The sequence below is a fragment of the Mandrillus leucophaeus genome, unplaced genomic scaffold (assembly GCF_000951045.1).
Source record: "Mandrillus leucophaeus isolate KB7577 unplaced genomic scaffold, Mleu.le_1.0 Scaffold136, whole genome shotgun sequence".
Lineage (NCBI taxonomy): Eukaryota > Metazoa > Chordata > Mammalia > Primates > Cercopithecidae > Mandrillus > Mandrillus leucophaeus.
This window is the reverse complement of record NW_012101321.1, coordinates 2,312,401-2,328,742: the sequence shown is the minus strand read 5'-3', so window position 1 is coordinate 2,328,742 and position 16,342 is coordinate 2,312,401. Positions and strand designations below refer to the sequence as shown.

Genomic DNA, 16,342 nt, shown 5'->3' with positions numbered 1-16,342 from the left:
AAACTGTAAGTAAGCCCTGTTAGAACATAGAACAAAACAATTCTATAAAGTATTAATATGTCAGGGTAATTTTATATTTTTTAAAATATAAGTTGACAAATACTAGATTTGATAACTTTTTCTTTTTAAAAAAAAATTGTTACCTGAAAAGAATCAGTACAAAACTATTCCATTATTATACACATTGGTGGTAGACATCAAGTTACATATAAAAGCAAAAATCAAAGGGAGAATTTCAAAATGAGAGAATGTAAAAGTCATTTAAATTTCTCAAGTAACAAATGAAACAATAATTTCACTACAAATGAAACAATAATTTCACTATATATAGTTTCACTAGAATATACAGTCATGAGAAATTTAAACTCCTTTCCCACATCCCTTTGTCTTTTTTAGACTCAGGACTACAACACAAGAGACAAAAATGTGCTAAATGTACAATCTAATTTTTTTTAAAAAAAGACTAATTCACTTCAGATAATGCTATTAAAATTTTTGGCTTCTGATTACATAAATGCAATCAGTAATAAATAATTAAAATATGAAAAGTTCCATAATAAATCATTACCAAATAATTTAAAATATTTCAGAAATTAAAAATTTCTTATTCTATTATGGGTAGTAAAAAAATTTAAAATTTAGACAAAAAAAGTATTTATTTTTGAGTAACCCATTATTGCCATTTATAACATTATTCTAAAACCAATTTACTGTGTTTCTTACAGCTTCCATATTTCCTACTGATAAACAAGAACTTAATACTGACATAATTAATATGATCTTGTAATACAGTTTATAGTTCACAAGTTTCTTTAAATTATTTTGACCCTACAACAAAACGTGAGAGACAAAATATTGTATAGCTCAACAGTGATGAAAGTAACCCTCACAGCAAATTAAAGAAACAAAGGCACTCACCATATAGTCAAATCAACCTCATCAGACAAATATTGCCTGTAATCCAACTGTGCAAAAAGTGGAAATAGTACTTGTACTCCTCCAATTGAATGCATTGCACTTTGGATGGAATGTGTTAAAACTGCCTTTACATCCTTGTAAGATCAAAAACACAGTAAAGACTTCAATGATTTCTTTTCCAAAACAATTAAAAATAAGGCACAACAATAAATGCAGAAACACTAAAATGTGACATTTCATGTATTTAACAGAAGCTACCAGATACATCTCAATAACACATCAAAAATTACCAATATAAATTTTCTTCAAAGATCACAGTTAGTACCTGGAGCATGAGAGCATGTGGTGAATGAACAAAAATTGAAGGGTTGTCCTTAGGAGATGATTCAAGGCAAAGTTGGGCATCTGTAGCCCGTGGATTGTACGTGAACGCAATGGCACTAGAGAGTTTCCCATCGTACAATAGAAGTTTGTGATGCTCAGCTAGGAAAAGGTCGCTTTCTGCTTTGAATTTAAATGTACCCTAAGAATTAATTAAAAACAGTTAAATAGCATGCCACAAAAAGAGAATCTAAGTACAAATCAATACAGGTGTAAAATTTTAAGGAGGAAGACCGTTGATAATCTTTTAACAGTATCATCTAAGAGGACCCCTCTTTGTTTACTTCTAAAATTGGCTGAATTTAAAGATACAATGGAAATCAAGTCAACTTGACATTAAAACCTTACCTTAAAAAGGTAAAAGTGACCAACAGATCACATTTTATCTTTTTTTCTTATACTCTTTTTTTAAAATTGTGGTCAAAAGTATATAATATACAACTTACCATCGTATTTTTAAGTGTGTAATTGAGGAACATTAACTGTATTCATATTGCTAAACAGCAAATCTCTAGAACTTCTATATCTTGCAAAACTGAAACTCTGTAGCCATTTAACAACTCCCCATTTCCTGCTCCCCACCAGTCCCTGACTATCACAATTCTACTTTCTGTTTCTATGAGTTGGACTCTTAGATCCCTCATATAAGTGGAATCATACAGTATTTGCCTTTTTGTGACCAAAGCATTTCATTTAGCACAATGTCTTCATAGTTCCTCCATGTTTTAGCTGATGACAGGATTTCCTTGTTTTTTAAGGTTGAATTATGGTCCTGTGTGTTTATGTGTGTTGTCTGTCACATTTTCTTTATCCATTCATCTGCTACTGGACATCTGGGTTACTTCTATTTCTGAGTTATTGAAAATATTACTATGAACATGGGTGGGCAAATATCTCCTTGTGACCCTATTTCTTGTGTGAAAATATGTCTCCATGATCCTCTTTTCAATTATTTTGTATATATCCCATAAGTGAGATTACTGGATCACATGGAAGTTCTATTTTTAATTTTTTGAGGAACCTCATATTGTTGTCCACAGCAGCTGCACCATTTTTCATTCCCCTCAACAGTGCACAAAAGTACCAATTTCTCCACATTCTCAACAACACTTGTTATTTTCTGTTTTCTTTCTTAAAGAGTCATCCTAAATGGTGAGGTGATAGTGCGTTGTAATTTAAATTAGCATTTTTCTAATGTCTAGTGATATTGAGCATCTTTTCGTATGTTCATTGGCTATTTTCATATCTTCTTTAAAGAAATGTCTACTCAACTCTTTTATGCGTTTTTAATTGTTTTGTTGTTGTTGTTGTTGTTGTTGAGTTACAGGATTCATATATTCTGGATATTAATCCCTTATCAGATATATGATTGCTAAATATTTTCTCTCTGTAGGTTACCTTTCCACTCTGCTGGATATTTCCTTTGATGCTCAGAACTTTATAACTTTGACATCATCTTATTTGTCTGTTTTTGCTTTGGTTGCCTGTGCTTTTGGTATCACAATCAATCAAGAAATCACTGCCAAATTCAATGTTGTAAAGCTTTTCCCTTATGTATTCTTTCAGGAGTTTTATAGTTTTACATGTTACTTTTAGGTCTTCAATCCATTTTCAGCTCATTTTTATATACAACATATAATATGAATTAAGTATAAAACTTTTTTTTCTTATTTTTCGCATCTGGATATCCACTTTTCCCAACATCATGTGTCGAACACACTGTCCTTTCCCCAATATGTGGCCTTGCCTCACTTGTCAAAGATCATCTGACCTTATATGCAAAAGTTAATTTCTGGACACTATATTGTGTTCCTTCAGCATATGTGTCTAAGCAAGTCTAACACTGTTTTAATTATGTATTATAGCCTTGTAATAAATTTTGAAATCCGGAAGTGTAAAGCTTGCAACTTTGTTCCCCTTTTTAAAGACTGTTTTGGCTACTGAGAATCCCTTGAGATTCCATATTAATTTTAGAATTGTGTTTCTATTTATGCAAAAAAATGCCATTGGTATTTTGATAAGAACTGCACTGAATCTGTAGATTGCTTTAGGTAGTATGGATTTTTAACATATTAAATCTTCCACAAGATGAACAAGGGATGTCTTTACATTTCTTTGGGTCTCTTTAATTTTGTCAGCAACATTTTGTACTTTTCAGTGTACAACTCTTTTGCCTCCTTGGTGGAGTCAGGGTACAGCTCTTTTGCCACTTTGGTTGAGTTTATTTCTAAGTATGTTATCCTTTTTGATGCTATTTTAAAAGAAATTGTGTAATTTTCAAACTGTTCATTATTACTTCATTATTGCTACATAGAAACACAATTGATTTGTGTGTATGATTTTGTGCCTTACAACTCTGCTGAATTCATTTCCTAGTCCTAACAGTTTTTGGTGAAATCTTTAGGGATTCTTAGATACAAGGTCATGCCATATACAAACAGATCATTTTACTTGTTCCCTTCCAATTTAGTTGCCTTTTATTTCTTTTTCTTGCCTAATTGCTCTAACTGGATTTCCAAATACTATGTTGAATAGAAATGGAAAGAATAAGCATCCTTGCTTTGTTCCTGATTTTAGAGGAAAAACTGACTATTTTTCACTGTTCAGTTAGTCATGGGCTCTTCATATATAATACTTCATTATGTTGAGGTAGTTTCCTTCTATTCATAGATTGTTGAGTGTTTTGTTTTGTTTTTTTAAATCAAGAAAGAGTGTTGAATTTTGTCAAATGCTTTTTCTGTATCAGTTGATATATGACCATATAAATTTTGTAATTCACTGTTAATGTGGTACATTGCATTGACTGATTTTCATGTTGAACCATCTTTGCATTCCAGAAACAAATCTTAATTTGACAATGTGTATCATTCTTTTAATGTGCTGTTAAATTCAATTTCTTAGTGTTTTATTGAGGATTTTTCCATCAATATTCATCAGGGATATTGGTCTATAGTTTTCTTTCTTTTACTATCTTGATCTGGCTTTGGTATCAGGGTAACACTGGCCTCATAAAATCAGTCTGAAAATGTTCCCTCCTCTTAAAATTTTTGTAAATTTGAGGAGAACTGGTGTTAATTCTTCTTCAAATAACTGATAGCATTCTCCAGTGAAGCCATCTAGTCCTCAGCTTTCTTTGTTGAAAAGTTTTTTTTTATTGGTTCAATCTCCTTACTAGCTACAGGTCTTTTCAGATTTTTAAAATTTATTCTTGATTCAGTCTCAGTAGGATGTATGTTTCTAGAAAATTATCCATTTCTTCAAAATTATCCAATTTGTTGGCATACTGTTCATAGTATTCTCTTATAATTCTTTCTATTTCTGTGGCATGTTATAATGCCTCCTCCTTATTTTCTGATTTTACTTATTTATGTACTTTTCTTTTTTCCTTATTCTTCATAAGAATTTGTCAATTTTGTTGATGTTTAATTAAAAAAAAAAAAAAAGACCTGTTAGTTTCACTGATTTTTTCTCACTACTTTTCTATTTTCTATTCCAAGGGTCCCTAATCAGGTATATAACCTATTAGGAACAACAGCAAGAAGTGAGCGGGGGCAAGCAAGCCAAGCTTCATCTGTATTTACAGCCACTCCCTATCACTCACATTACTGCCTGAGCTCCACCTCCTGTCAGATCAGATTTTTATAGGAAGGTGAACCGTATTGTGAACTGTACATGCAAGCAATCTACATTGCGTGCTCCTTATGAGAAATTAATGCCTGATAATCTGTCACTGTCTCCCATCAACCCTGGATGGGACCGTCTAGTTGCAGGAAAACAAGCTCAGGGCTCCCACCGATTCTACATTATGGTGAGTCGTATAATTATTTCATTATATATTACAATGTAATAATAACAGAAATAAAGTGCACAATAAATGTAATGCATTTGAATCATCCCAAAACCATCCCTGCTGTGCCCCCACCACCCATGGTATGTGGGAAAACTGTCTTCCATGAAACTGGTCTCTGGGACCAAAAAGGTTGGAGACTGCTGTTCTAGTTCATTTATTTCTGCTCGGATTTTTACCACTTCCTTCTATCTGCTAACACTGACTTTATTTGTTCTTTTTCCAGTTCCATACTGTATAAATTAGGTTGCTGATCTGAGATCTTTCTTATCAGTCATTATCACCATAATCTTCTCTCTTAGACTGAGGTTACTGAATCCCGTAAGTTTTGGTAGGTTGTGCTTATATTTTGATTTGTCTCAAGATATTTTCAAATTTTCCTTGTGATTTATCTTTGACCCAATGGCTGTTTTAAGTGTGTTGTTTAATTTCTACATGTTGGTGGACTTTCCAGTTTTTCTTTGGCAACTGGTTCCTAGTTTCATTTTACTGTGGTCAAAAAAGATACTTGGTATAATTTCAATCTTAACTTTGTTGACACTCACTTTGTGGCATAACACATGTCTATCCTGGAGAATGTTCCATGTGTGCTTAAGAAGAATGCAGGCCAGGCGCAGTGGCTCACACCTGCAATCCCAGCACTTTGGGAAGCCAAGGCGGGAGGATCACCTGAGGTCAGGAGTTTGAGACCAGCCTGACCAAAATGGCAAAACCCCATCTCTATTGAAATTACAAAATTAGCCGGGTGTGGTGCCACATGCCTGTAATCCCAGCTACTTGGGAGACTGAGGCAGGAGAATCGCTTGAACCCAGAAGGTGGAGGTTGCAATGAGCCAAGATCGTGCCATTGCACTCCAGCCTGGGCGCAAGAGCGAAACTCTGTCCCAAAAAAAAAAAAGACGAAGAAGAAGAAGAAGAAGAAGAAGAATGCACATTCTGCTGTTGTTTCATCGAGTGTTATGTATATTACTGCTAAATACATTGGGCTGCACTGCTGTTCAAGTCTTCTGTTTACTTATTGATCTTCTGTCTGGTTGTTCTATTCATTATTGAAAGTTGAATACTGAAGTCTCCTACTATCATGGTGTTGCTAGCTACTTCTTTTAATTCTATCAAAGTTTGCTTCACATATTTGAGAGCGCTGATGTTAGGTACATATATCTATATTTGTCCTCTCTTCCTGGCGAACTGACCCTATCATCATAAAACGTCCTTGTCTCTTTTGACAGTTTTTGACTTAAAGTCTATTTTGTCTAATTTAAGTAGGCTACTCCTACTCTTTTCTGGTTACCGTTTGCACACATCTCTTTTGTTGTGGGTACATTTTAGGTGTATATATTTGTGGGGCCCATAAGATGTTTTAATACAGTCATGCAACGTGCAATAAGCACATCATGGAGAATGGCTATCCATCCCTTCAAGCATTTATCTATTTAGTTGAAAATCATCCAATTACACTATTTTAAAATGTACAGTTTTTATTGATTATAGTCACCCTACTGTGGTATCAAATAGTAGGTCTCATTTTTTTTTTTTTTTTGTATCTATTAACCAAACTCTGCATGTATAACCCACCTTCAAATCAAGCTGAACTAACATTGGTTAAGCACAAAACAGTAAGTAAACTACCTTGTATCCCAGGCCCAACTGATAAATAGCAAATATCTGAGCTGCATTAAGAGCTTCACTGAAAAGGTAAACTGCAGTCATCTGGCCACAGAATACTCTATTAGCATCTGCTGTTTCTGATGAGCCCAGGAAACATTTGTCAAAGGTCTGTAAAGGAAAAAAAAAAGGAATTAGAAAAAAAAAAAAACTCCAAAAATAATAAAAACCTATATTATCACAAATGTGTTGTCCATTCTAAACTGTATCTAAATAGACTAAAATAATTTATACCATAAAACCATTAGAAAGAATGTTGAAAAATGTGTATGTAATGATATTAGGGGATATAGAAAAGTTTGAAACACGTGTGTTCTCAAGCCAACCCACCTAGATCAAATCCCTGCATCCTATGCCACTGAGTATGGCAAGTTACTTAACCTCTTTGTACTTCACCAATCTGTAAAATGAAGATTATAATAATGCTTATCTTGCAAGGTTGCTGGGGCTTTTTGAAAATAAACCTATTTATTACAATGCCTGGAATACAAAAAGCACTCAGTAAAAGTTAATTAAAGAAAAAACAGGTTACAAAACGATACTTACATACGAGCCCTTTTTTGTATTAAAAAGGAGCTAACATTTACTGAGCACTCATTCTGCATAAGGCACTCTGGTAATAGATTTATGGATATTATTTAATATCATTTAATCAGATGACAACTTTCTGAGGTATTAATTATTTTATGTCCATTTTCAGGAGGAAAAATACTAAGGCCTAATATTTAGGTAAGGTCATACAGTCAATAAACGACAGAGTTGAGATTCAAACCTAAGTCTGTCTGATTCAGGACCCTGATCTCTTAAGGTTAGCATTACAAAATATGTATATATGTGTAGCAAAGGATATGAAAAGAGGAGTTAATGGTGTATGGGTAATATGCTTTATGTTCATTTTCCTGCTCTGTATTTTTCAAGTTTTTATTAAAAAAAAATAATTACAGGAAAAACATTGGAAATTTCATTCTAACCTATATATTTATTTTTGAAACCTGTAAATGTTACAACATACTAGTTATCTATAGCAGTTAGAATTATATACAAGATTTATAAGCATGCATCATTTAACTAATTCAGAAAAATGATCAGAACCCTATAGTGGAGGTCTCGTTCATTTTGATAAATGAACCAATGACCCACTCCCCAGATATAGCCACTGTTAGCTATAAATCCTCATTTCTACCTATACGGAATAATTTTATAACAAGGACTAATATTTTAGTGACACATTAAATTCTATTAACAAATTAACATGCTAGCCAAATTATGTTTATAAAAATCTACCATTGTAATATTTTGAATTTTATATTCAAGTTGTAAAACTTTTTCTTGTTTAAAAAATTCATGCTTTTAAAATCATTTTTTTCATTGCAACATTTTGAAACTACTTACATCACTAGTGTTGACAAACCATGTTATCTCTCCATAGGAAGCCAGTTCACCATTCACATAACATCGAAGTTCACTATTCTTCCATCGGTTATAGATGTGCACTATGGTAACCATATACCACTGAAGAAGCAAAAAACAGTTAAAAATTCAAAGATAACAATTATCCCAATAACACAACCATATTGATGTAAAATTGAGGTAAAATTGATGTAAAATTGAGGTAAAAGTTAAATGATAAGTTGTAATTCAACCTAAAAATAAAACAAGACTACCTTTGTTAAATTCATTATTTACCTTCTGGAACAATTATCTATTCATGGGCCTTTCAACTGATAAGAACTTAATCACTAGATTATTTTTCCAGCTTTTTATTATGGAAGTTTTCAAACATACCCCAAAAATCTGAAAATCAAGTACAAACACCCCCTTTTCACACCACCTAGATTCCACAATTGTCAAATTTTTGCCATATTTGCTTAATCTATCTGACTACCTATCTACCTATACATTTTGTTGACGAACCATTTATTAACCACTAAGTTTTAAGGTACAAAAGCAAACACATATTAAATTTGCAATAGTAAAATAAATGCCATAGATATTTCCTATTTGTGTCTCCCTTGATCTCCATAAATAACTAAATTTGCAATCTTTTTCATATCCAAATCAGAGAGGTCAATTATCCAGTGATTTACGCTTCATCTTTTGAAACAGTAAAAATGGAGTTGTGCTTTAGCATGTTATTATATGAATAACATTAAAACTAAGCATTTTGATGACTAGCATAGCTTGTTAACATAACTATGACTCAATAAGATCATGTACCTTTTGTGGCTTGAAATCAAATTTCACACAATGTTGAAAGCCTTTTCCTTTTGACTTTATTGATGTTATAATCAAACAGCCTCCAACAAAATGAGCAGAATAGCCAAGACCTTTGCTGGTTCTGAAACTATAAAGATTAGGTTTTCATTTTACCTCTAAATATTCTTCTCAGTTTCAAAGTAAGGTTTTAACACTAATCAGTTACATAAATACATACCAATACAAATACGGTTTATCCTTATCTACATTGATGTTATTTACAGGATCCATTCTAAGCCATGTATGAAATGTAAAACCATTCTGGTACGGCCATTTGGCTATAGGAGGTAATGCAATAGCCTAAAGGAAAGAAACTTTGAGTTATTAACTCACGTGAAACCCCGTATTATTAAAATCATGAAAATAAGACTTTGCAATGCTACATATATTTGTACTACATCACATTACTTTATGTCACAATCAAAATATCTGAAAGAAGACTCTTTATCTGGAAAAAGACTTGTAGTGACTTTTTAATTTTCCCTAATACATAGTAATGTTAATTAAATGAAAAAAATTCAGTGTAACCTGGACACATGAATCTTGTATTCTTCATTTCTTAAAATGAACATATCCACAGAGATTCAAATTAAAAGAGATAGGAAGTGATAACAAATTGGAAATTTGATTAAACTTTAAGGTATTAGAATAGAGAAAGATGGACAGGAATGGAAAGAGAAAACAGAAAAACTTGGTATATGCTGCTTTTATAAAACTACAAATATAAAACTGAAGAAGATTAGTTCATAATATTTTTATTCAGAGGTCAATATACAAATGGCTTTACCACTTGGTTTAGATTTTTATTTAAAAGATCATACTACATAATAAAAGGATCTTGTATAGCCAAAACAATCTTTAAAAAGAACAGGCCAGACACAGTGGCTCACGCCTGTAATCCCAGCACTTTGGGAGGCCAAGGCGGGTGGATAACCTGAGGTTAGGTGTTCAAGACTGGCCTAACATGGTGAAACCCTGTCTCTACTAAAACAACACAAAAATTAGCCAGTCATGGTAGTGGGTGCCTGTAATCCCAGCTACTCAGGAGGCTGAGGCAGGAGAATTGCTTGAACCCACGAGGCAGAGGTTGCAGTGAGCCGAGATCGTGCCATTGCACTCCAGCCTGGGTGACAAGAACAAAACTCCATCTCAGAAAAAAAAGAAGAAGAACAAAGTTAGAGGACTCATACTACCAATTTCAAAACCTACCATTAATATAAAGTAACAGGGATGAAGACTGTGGTATTAGCATCAGGCCCTGGTGTCCTTTGGTTAGGCAAATCCTTATTATGCCACCAAAAGGACAAGTGACAAAAGAAAAAATACATACAATGGACTTTATTAAAATTAAAACCTGTGCTTTAAGGAACACCATCAAAAAAGTGAAAAGACAAGCCACAAGAATGGAGTAAACATTTGCAAACTGAATAAATGATAAAGGACTTGTAACCAAAATATATAAAGTACTCCTACAACTCAATAATAAAAGGACAAGTAAAATTTTAAAATGGGCAAAAGATCTCAATATAAATGTTTCCAAAGAAGATATACAAATAGCCAATAAAAACATAAAAAGATGCTCAATATCATTAGTCATAAAGGAAATGCAAATCAAAACTACAATGAGATACCACTTCATACCAACTAGGATAGCTATTAATACAATCACAGAGACAGATATTGGCCGGGTGCAGTGGCTCACGCCTATAATCCCAACACTTTGGGAGGCTGAGGCAGATGGCTCACTTGAGGTCAGGAGTTCAAGACCAGTATGGCCAATATGGTGAAATCCCGTCTCTATGAAAAAATACAAAAATCAGCTAGGCATGGTGGTATGCACCTGTAACCCCAGCTACTCAGGAAGCTGAGACACAAGAATCGCTTGAACCGGGGAGGCAGAGGTTGCAGTGAGCCAAGAGCACACCAGTGCATTGCAGTCTGGGTGACAGAGCAAGACTTCATCTCAAAAACAAAAAAAAATAGACATTAACCATGTTGTCAAGGATGTAGAGAAATTTGACCCTTATACATTGCTAGTGGAATCATAAAATGTTACAGCTACTTTGAAAAATAGTCTGCAAGTTCATCAAAATGTTAAACAAAGACCATACGACCCAGTCTAGAGATGGGGACATTAAAACATATGTCCACACATAAAATTGTACACTAATGTCCATAGCAGTATTATTCATAGTAGCCCAAAAAGTGAAAATCCCAGATATCCATTAGTTGACAAATGATTAAATAAAGTATGGTATATCTGTACAATATAATATTAGCCATAAAAAGGAAAGAAGTACTGATACATGCTATACCATGGATGGACCCTGAAAACATTATGATAAATGAAAAAAGGCAGTCACAAAATACCACATGTTGTATGCTTCCAGTAATATGAATGGTCCAGAATAGGGCTGGGGAATATGGGGAGTGGCTGCTAATCAGTATGGGGTTTCTTTTGGGTGTGATGAGAATGTCCCAAAATTGACTGTGGTGATGGTTGACAACTCTGTGAACACATTTACCTACTGTACTATATACTTTAAAGGAGTTAATTGTGTGGTATGTGAATTATATCTCAATAAAGCTGTTTTTTAAAAAATTCAAACTATACAAGCTTCTGTTTTATTGTAACTTACATATGCATTTATGTATACATGTAATATATACATACATTCTTTTATATGTATTAGATATGACCTAAAATATGAAAGACATCACAGAGACAAACTTCAGTAATAACACTGAGACTTCAAGAGGCTGATTTAAAATGAACGTTGCATTAAGAAAAAAGGAAAAGAATAACTACAACTCACAGACTGACAAAAAAAAATTTTAGGAGAAAAACATATATTCAGTGTGTACACATGTTCTCTCTCACCAAAAATAATAGCAAAGATGTATAAGTTTTGCAAAAATACTTCATTCATGAATACTTTAAATTCCCAGTAAAAGCTATGTTTAAGGAAAGGAGGTCACTGAACATATTTAAAACATCTATTCTCTTCAAGTTTCAAAAGCTGTTCAGCTCACCTGCCCTACTTTCAAGATAAATGCATGCACTGCAATCTCAGAGAACTGTAAATAATAAAATTAGAACATGAGGCACGAAAAAAGTTAATCTCTTAAGAACACTTTTTTTAATGTTAGAGGCAATGATAGGCTATGATAAGAAAGTAAAATTATTCTGAAAAGCTACAAATCTAAAAGCCTTATAAGGAAAAACTGTAAAGGAAAAAACTGGGCAATAAAACTTTTCAAAGAAAGTTGTATATTGTGTATATAAAACTCAAATATCACAAATGTCATATTAAAACATATTCTTATCTTTCTGCAGATATTGCCAGGCTACACAGGGCCTAATATAAGATTTTATGAGAACAAACATAAAACAGTGATTGAAAGATAAGCTCAGGAAAAGAACAGACTGAAATATCTTTTTTAAAAGTTTGTTTTGGGCCGGGCGTGGTGACTCACATCTGTAATCCCAGCACTTCGGGAGGCTGAGGTGGATGGATCATCTGAGGTCAGGAGTTCCAGACAAGCCTGGCCAACATGGCAAAACCCCATCACTACTAAAAATACAAAAATTAGTCAGGCTTGGTGGTGGGTGCTTGTAATCCCAGCTACTCAGGAGGCTGAGGCAGGAGAATCACTAGAACCTGGGAGGCAGAGGTTGCAGTGAGCCGAGATCACGCCACTGCACTCCAGCCTGGGCAACAAGAGCAAAACTCTGTCTCAAAAAGAAAAAAAAAATAGTTTGTTTTGCTTGTAAAAGACTGACCAACGTAATAATGAGGAGATTTTAAAAACTTCCATAAACAACATATATATTATAGAATGTGCTTCAATAACATTATGAAACATTACAGATATCACTATTATACATAATTGTCTTATGTATAAACTGATTAACAGCTTACAGGAACGCTGAGATCAACATAATTTGGAAACTCACAAGTCAAGGAAAACTTGCATAGTAAATTTCAAAGCCTCTATGTCTTCACTATCATTCTATACACCAGGTACAAAAAGAAACACAGGTAGAGTAATGAAAGGTGAGAGAAAGATGTTCACAAAGATAGACATGAAGGTGTTACACACAGCTACTTAAGACAACACAGCTATGTTTAAAAGAATGAGGTTCTTATTCCATTGCTGACTCAAGCTGTGACTGAACATTTTCTCAACTAATTTAAGCCTCTGTTTCCTCAACCTCCAAAGCAATTACAAAAAAGTAACATGCAGTCATAAGGATTAAAGTATGCTGAGCAGAAGTTTCTACCCAGCACAGAACCTGTCAGGGGTGTTCACAGGGCTGTACTCTCAGGGAGCAAAGGAAAGAAGAACTGGGAGTGATTTCCTCATTAACATTTACTTACTGCAGCACTCTTTCCTGGAAAGTTAAAAAAGGCATCAGGACCATACTTCTGAGGCATGTGTTTTAACACAGACAGCAACTTCCCAGCATGTGGAGGCTATGAAGATAATTAACAATTCATTAACCACAGTATTCACCATAAGACCAAAAAAAAAAAAAAACATTTTTAATATAGTCTTGCTTTAATGTATACAGGAATAATGCTATAAGCTTAAAAGCATAGAAAACAACTTTTAAGTTATTTTCAATTATCTTAAAGAAATAATGTACTCTACACCAGTTTTTGTAAGGCTGTAGGGCCTATTAGGTATTCAATAAATACAAGCCAATATCATTAGACACCTGAAACTCTTCTCCAAGCTGCAGCAAAAATGATCTTTTTTTTTCTTTCTTTTTTTGAGACGGAGTCTCGTTCTGCCGCCCAGGCTGGAGTCCAAGTGCAGTGGCGCGATCTCGGCTCACTGCAAACTCTGCCTCCGGGGTTCAAGTGATTCACCTGCAGAGTAGCTGGGATTACAGGTGTGTGCCACCACACCAGCTAATTTTTTTGTTTGTTTGTTTTGATTTTGAGATGGCGTCTCGCTCTGTCACTCAGGATAGACTGCAATGGTGCAATCTCAGCTCACCACAACCTCTTCCTCCCAGGTTCAAGCAATTCTCCTGCCTCGGCCTTCCAAGCACCTGTGTGGTACAGGTGCACGCCACCACACACAGCTAACTTGTATTTTTAGCAGACATGGGGTTTCTCCATGTTGGTCAGGCTGGTCTTGAACCGACCTCAGGTGATCCATCCGCCCGGGCCTCCCAAAGTACTGGGATTACAGGCATAAGCCACCGCGCCTGGTCTATATTTTTTGTATTTTTAGTAGAGGCAGGGTTTCACCACATTGGCCAGGCTAGTCTCGAAATCCTGACTTCAAGTGATCCGCCTGCCTCAGCCTCCCAAAGTGCTGGGATTACAGGCATGAGCCACCACACCCAGTGAAAAATGATCTTTTAAAAATACAAACTACATCAACCCACCACCCACCCTTCTTTAAAATTAAGACACTTAATAATTTAACAAATACTTAAATAATGCTACTATACTCCACTGTTAAAGGTACTTCAAAAAGATACTTGCACAAGCATGTTTATAGCAGCATAACTGACAATTGCAAAATCGTGGAACCAACCCAAATGCCCATCAATCAATGAGTGGATAAAGAAACTGTGATAAGATGGCCGAACAGGAACAGCTCCAGCCTCCAGGCCCAGCGTGAGCGACACAGAAGATGGGTGATTTCTGCATTTTCAACTGAGGTACCAGGTTCATCTCACTGGGTCGTGTCAGAGAGTTGGCGCTGGTCCGTGAGTGCAGCCCGACCAGCGAGAGCTGAAGCAGGGCGAGGCATCGCCTCACCTGGGAAGCACAAGGGGGAAGGGAATTCCTTTTCCTAGCCAAAGGAAATTGAGACACATAACACCTGGAAAATCAGGTAACTCCCACCCTAATACTGCACTTTACCAAGAGTCCTAGCAAACGGCACACCAGGAGACTATATCCCACACCTGGCCCAGAGGGTCCCACGCCCACAGAGCCTCCCTCATTGCTAGCACAGCAGTCTGAGATCTAACTGCAAGGCAGCAGCGAGGCTGGGGGAGGGGTGCCCACCATTGCTGAGGCTTAAGTAGGTAAACAAAGCCACCTGGAAGCTCAAATTGGGTGGAGCCCACCACAGCTCAAGGAGGCCGGCCTGCCTCTGTAGACTCCTCCTCTGGGGACAGGTCATAGCTAAACAAAAAGCAGCAGAAACATCGACAGAGGTAAATGCCCCCGTCTGAAAGCTCTGATGAGAGCAGTGGATCTCCCAGTACAGAGGTTGAGATCTGAGAACAGACAGACTGCCTGCTTAAGTGGGTCCCTGACCCGAGTAGCCCAACTGGGAGACATCCCTCACTAGGTGCAGACTGACACCTCACACCTCACACGGCGGGGTACACCCCTGAGACAAAGCTTCCACAGCAAGAATCAGACAGCAACACTCACTGTTCAGCAATATTCTATCTTCTGCAGCCTCCACTGCTGATACCCAGGCAAACAAGGTCTGGAGAGGACCTCAAGCAAACTCTAACACACCTACAGCTGAGGGTCCTGACTGTTAGAAGGAAAACTAACAAACAGAAAGAACACCCACACCAAAACCCCATCAGTACGTCACCATCATCAAAGACCAAAGGCAGATAAAACCACAAAGATGGGGAAAAAACAGTGCAGAAAAGCTGGAAATTCAAAAAATCAGAGCGCATCTCCCCCTCCAAAGGAATGCAGCTCATCGCCAGCAACAGAACAAAGCTGGACGGAGAAAGACTCTGATGAGTCGAGAGATAAAGGCTTCAGTCAATCAAACTGCTCAGAGCTAAAGGAGGAACTACATAACCAGCACGAAGAAACTAAAAACCTTGAAAAAAGATTTGACAAATGGCTAACTAGAATAACCAATATAGAGCAGTCCTTAAAAGAAATGATAGAGATGAAAACCATAACATGAGAACTACGTGACAAATGCACAAGCTTCAGTAACTGACTCCATCATCTGGAAGAAAGAGTATCAGCGATTGAAGATCAAATGAATGAAATGAAGCGAGAAGAGAAGTATAGAGAAAAAAGAGTAAAAAGAAATGAACAAAGCCTCCAAGAAATATGGGATTATGTGAAAAGACCAAATCTACGTCTGATTGGGGTGCCTGAAAGTGACGGGCGAAAATGGAACCAAGCTGGAAAATACTCCTCAGGATATCATCCAGGAGAACTTCCCCAACCTAGTAAGGCAGGCCACCCATTCAAATTCAGGAAATACAGAGAACGCCACAAAGATACTCCTCGAGAAGAGCAACTCCAAGACACATAATTG

General features: G+C 35.7%; 1 protein-coding gene across 1 annotated transcript in view; it reads right to left on the bottom strand.

The window, feature by feature from the left end:
- LRBA (LPS-responsive vesicle trafficking, beach and anchor containing) overlaps nucleotides 1-16,342 on the bottom strand; it is a 771,345-nt gene that overhangs the window by 656,033 nt on the left and 98,970 nt on the right. The window contains exons 5-11 of the mRNA XM_011973242.1: nucleotides 13,450-13,545; nucleotides 9,246-9,367; nucleotides 9,029-9,155; nucleotides 8,204-8,323; nucleotides 6,776-6,922; nucleotides 1,244-1,441; nucleotides 919-1,052 (exon numbers count right to left, since the gene is read on the bottom strand). Of these exons, the coding sequence (XP_011828632.1) occupies nucleotides 919-1,052; nucleotides 1,244-1,441; nucleotides 6,776-6,922; nucleotides 8,204-8,323; nucleotides 9,029-9,155; nucleotides 9,246-9,367; nucleotides 13,450-13,545 (944 nt within the window). The remainder of the gene's footprint in view (nucleotides 1-918; nucleotides 1,053-1,243; nucleotides 1,442-6,775; nucleotides 6,923-8,203; nucleotides 8,324-9,028; nucleotides 9,156-9,245; nucleotides 9,368-13,449; nucleotides 13,546-16,342) is intronic.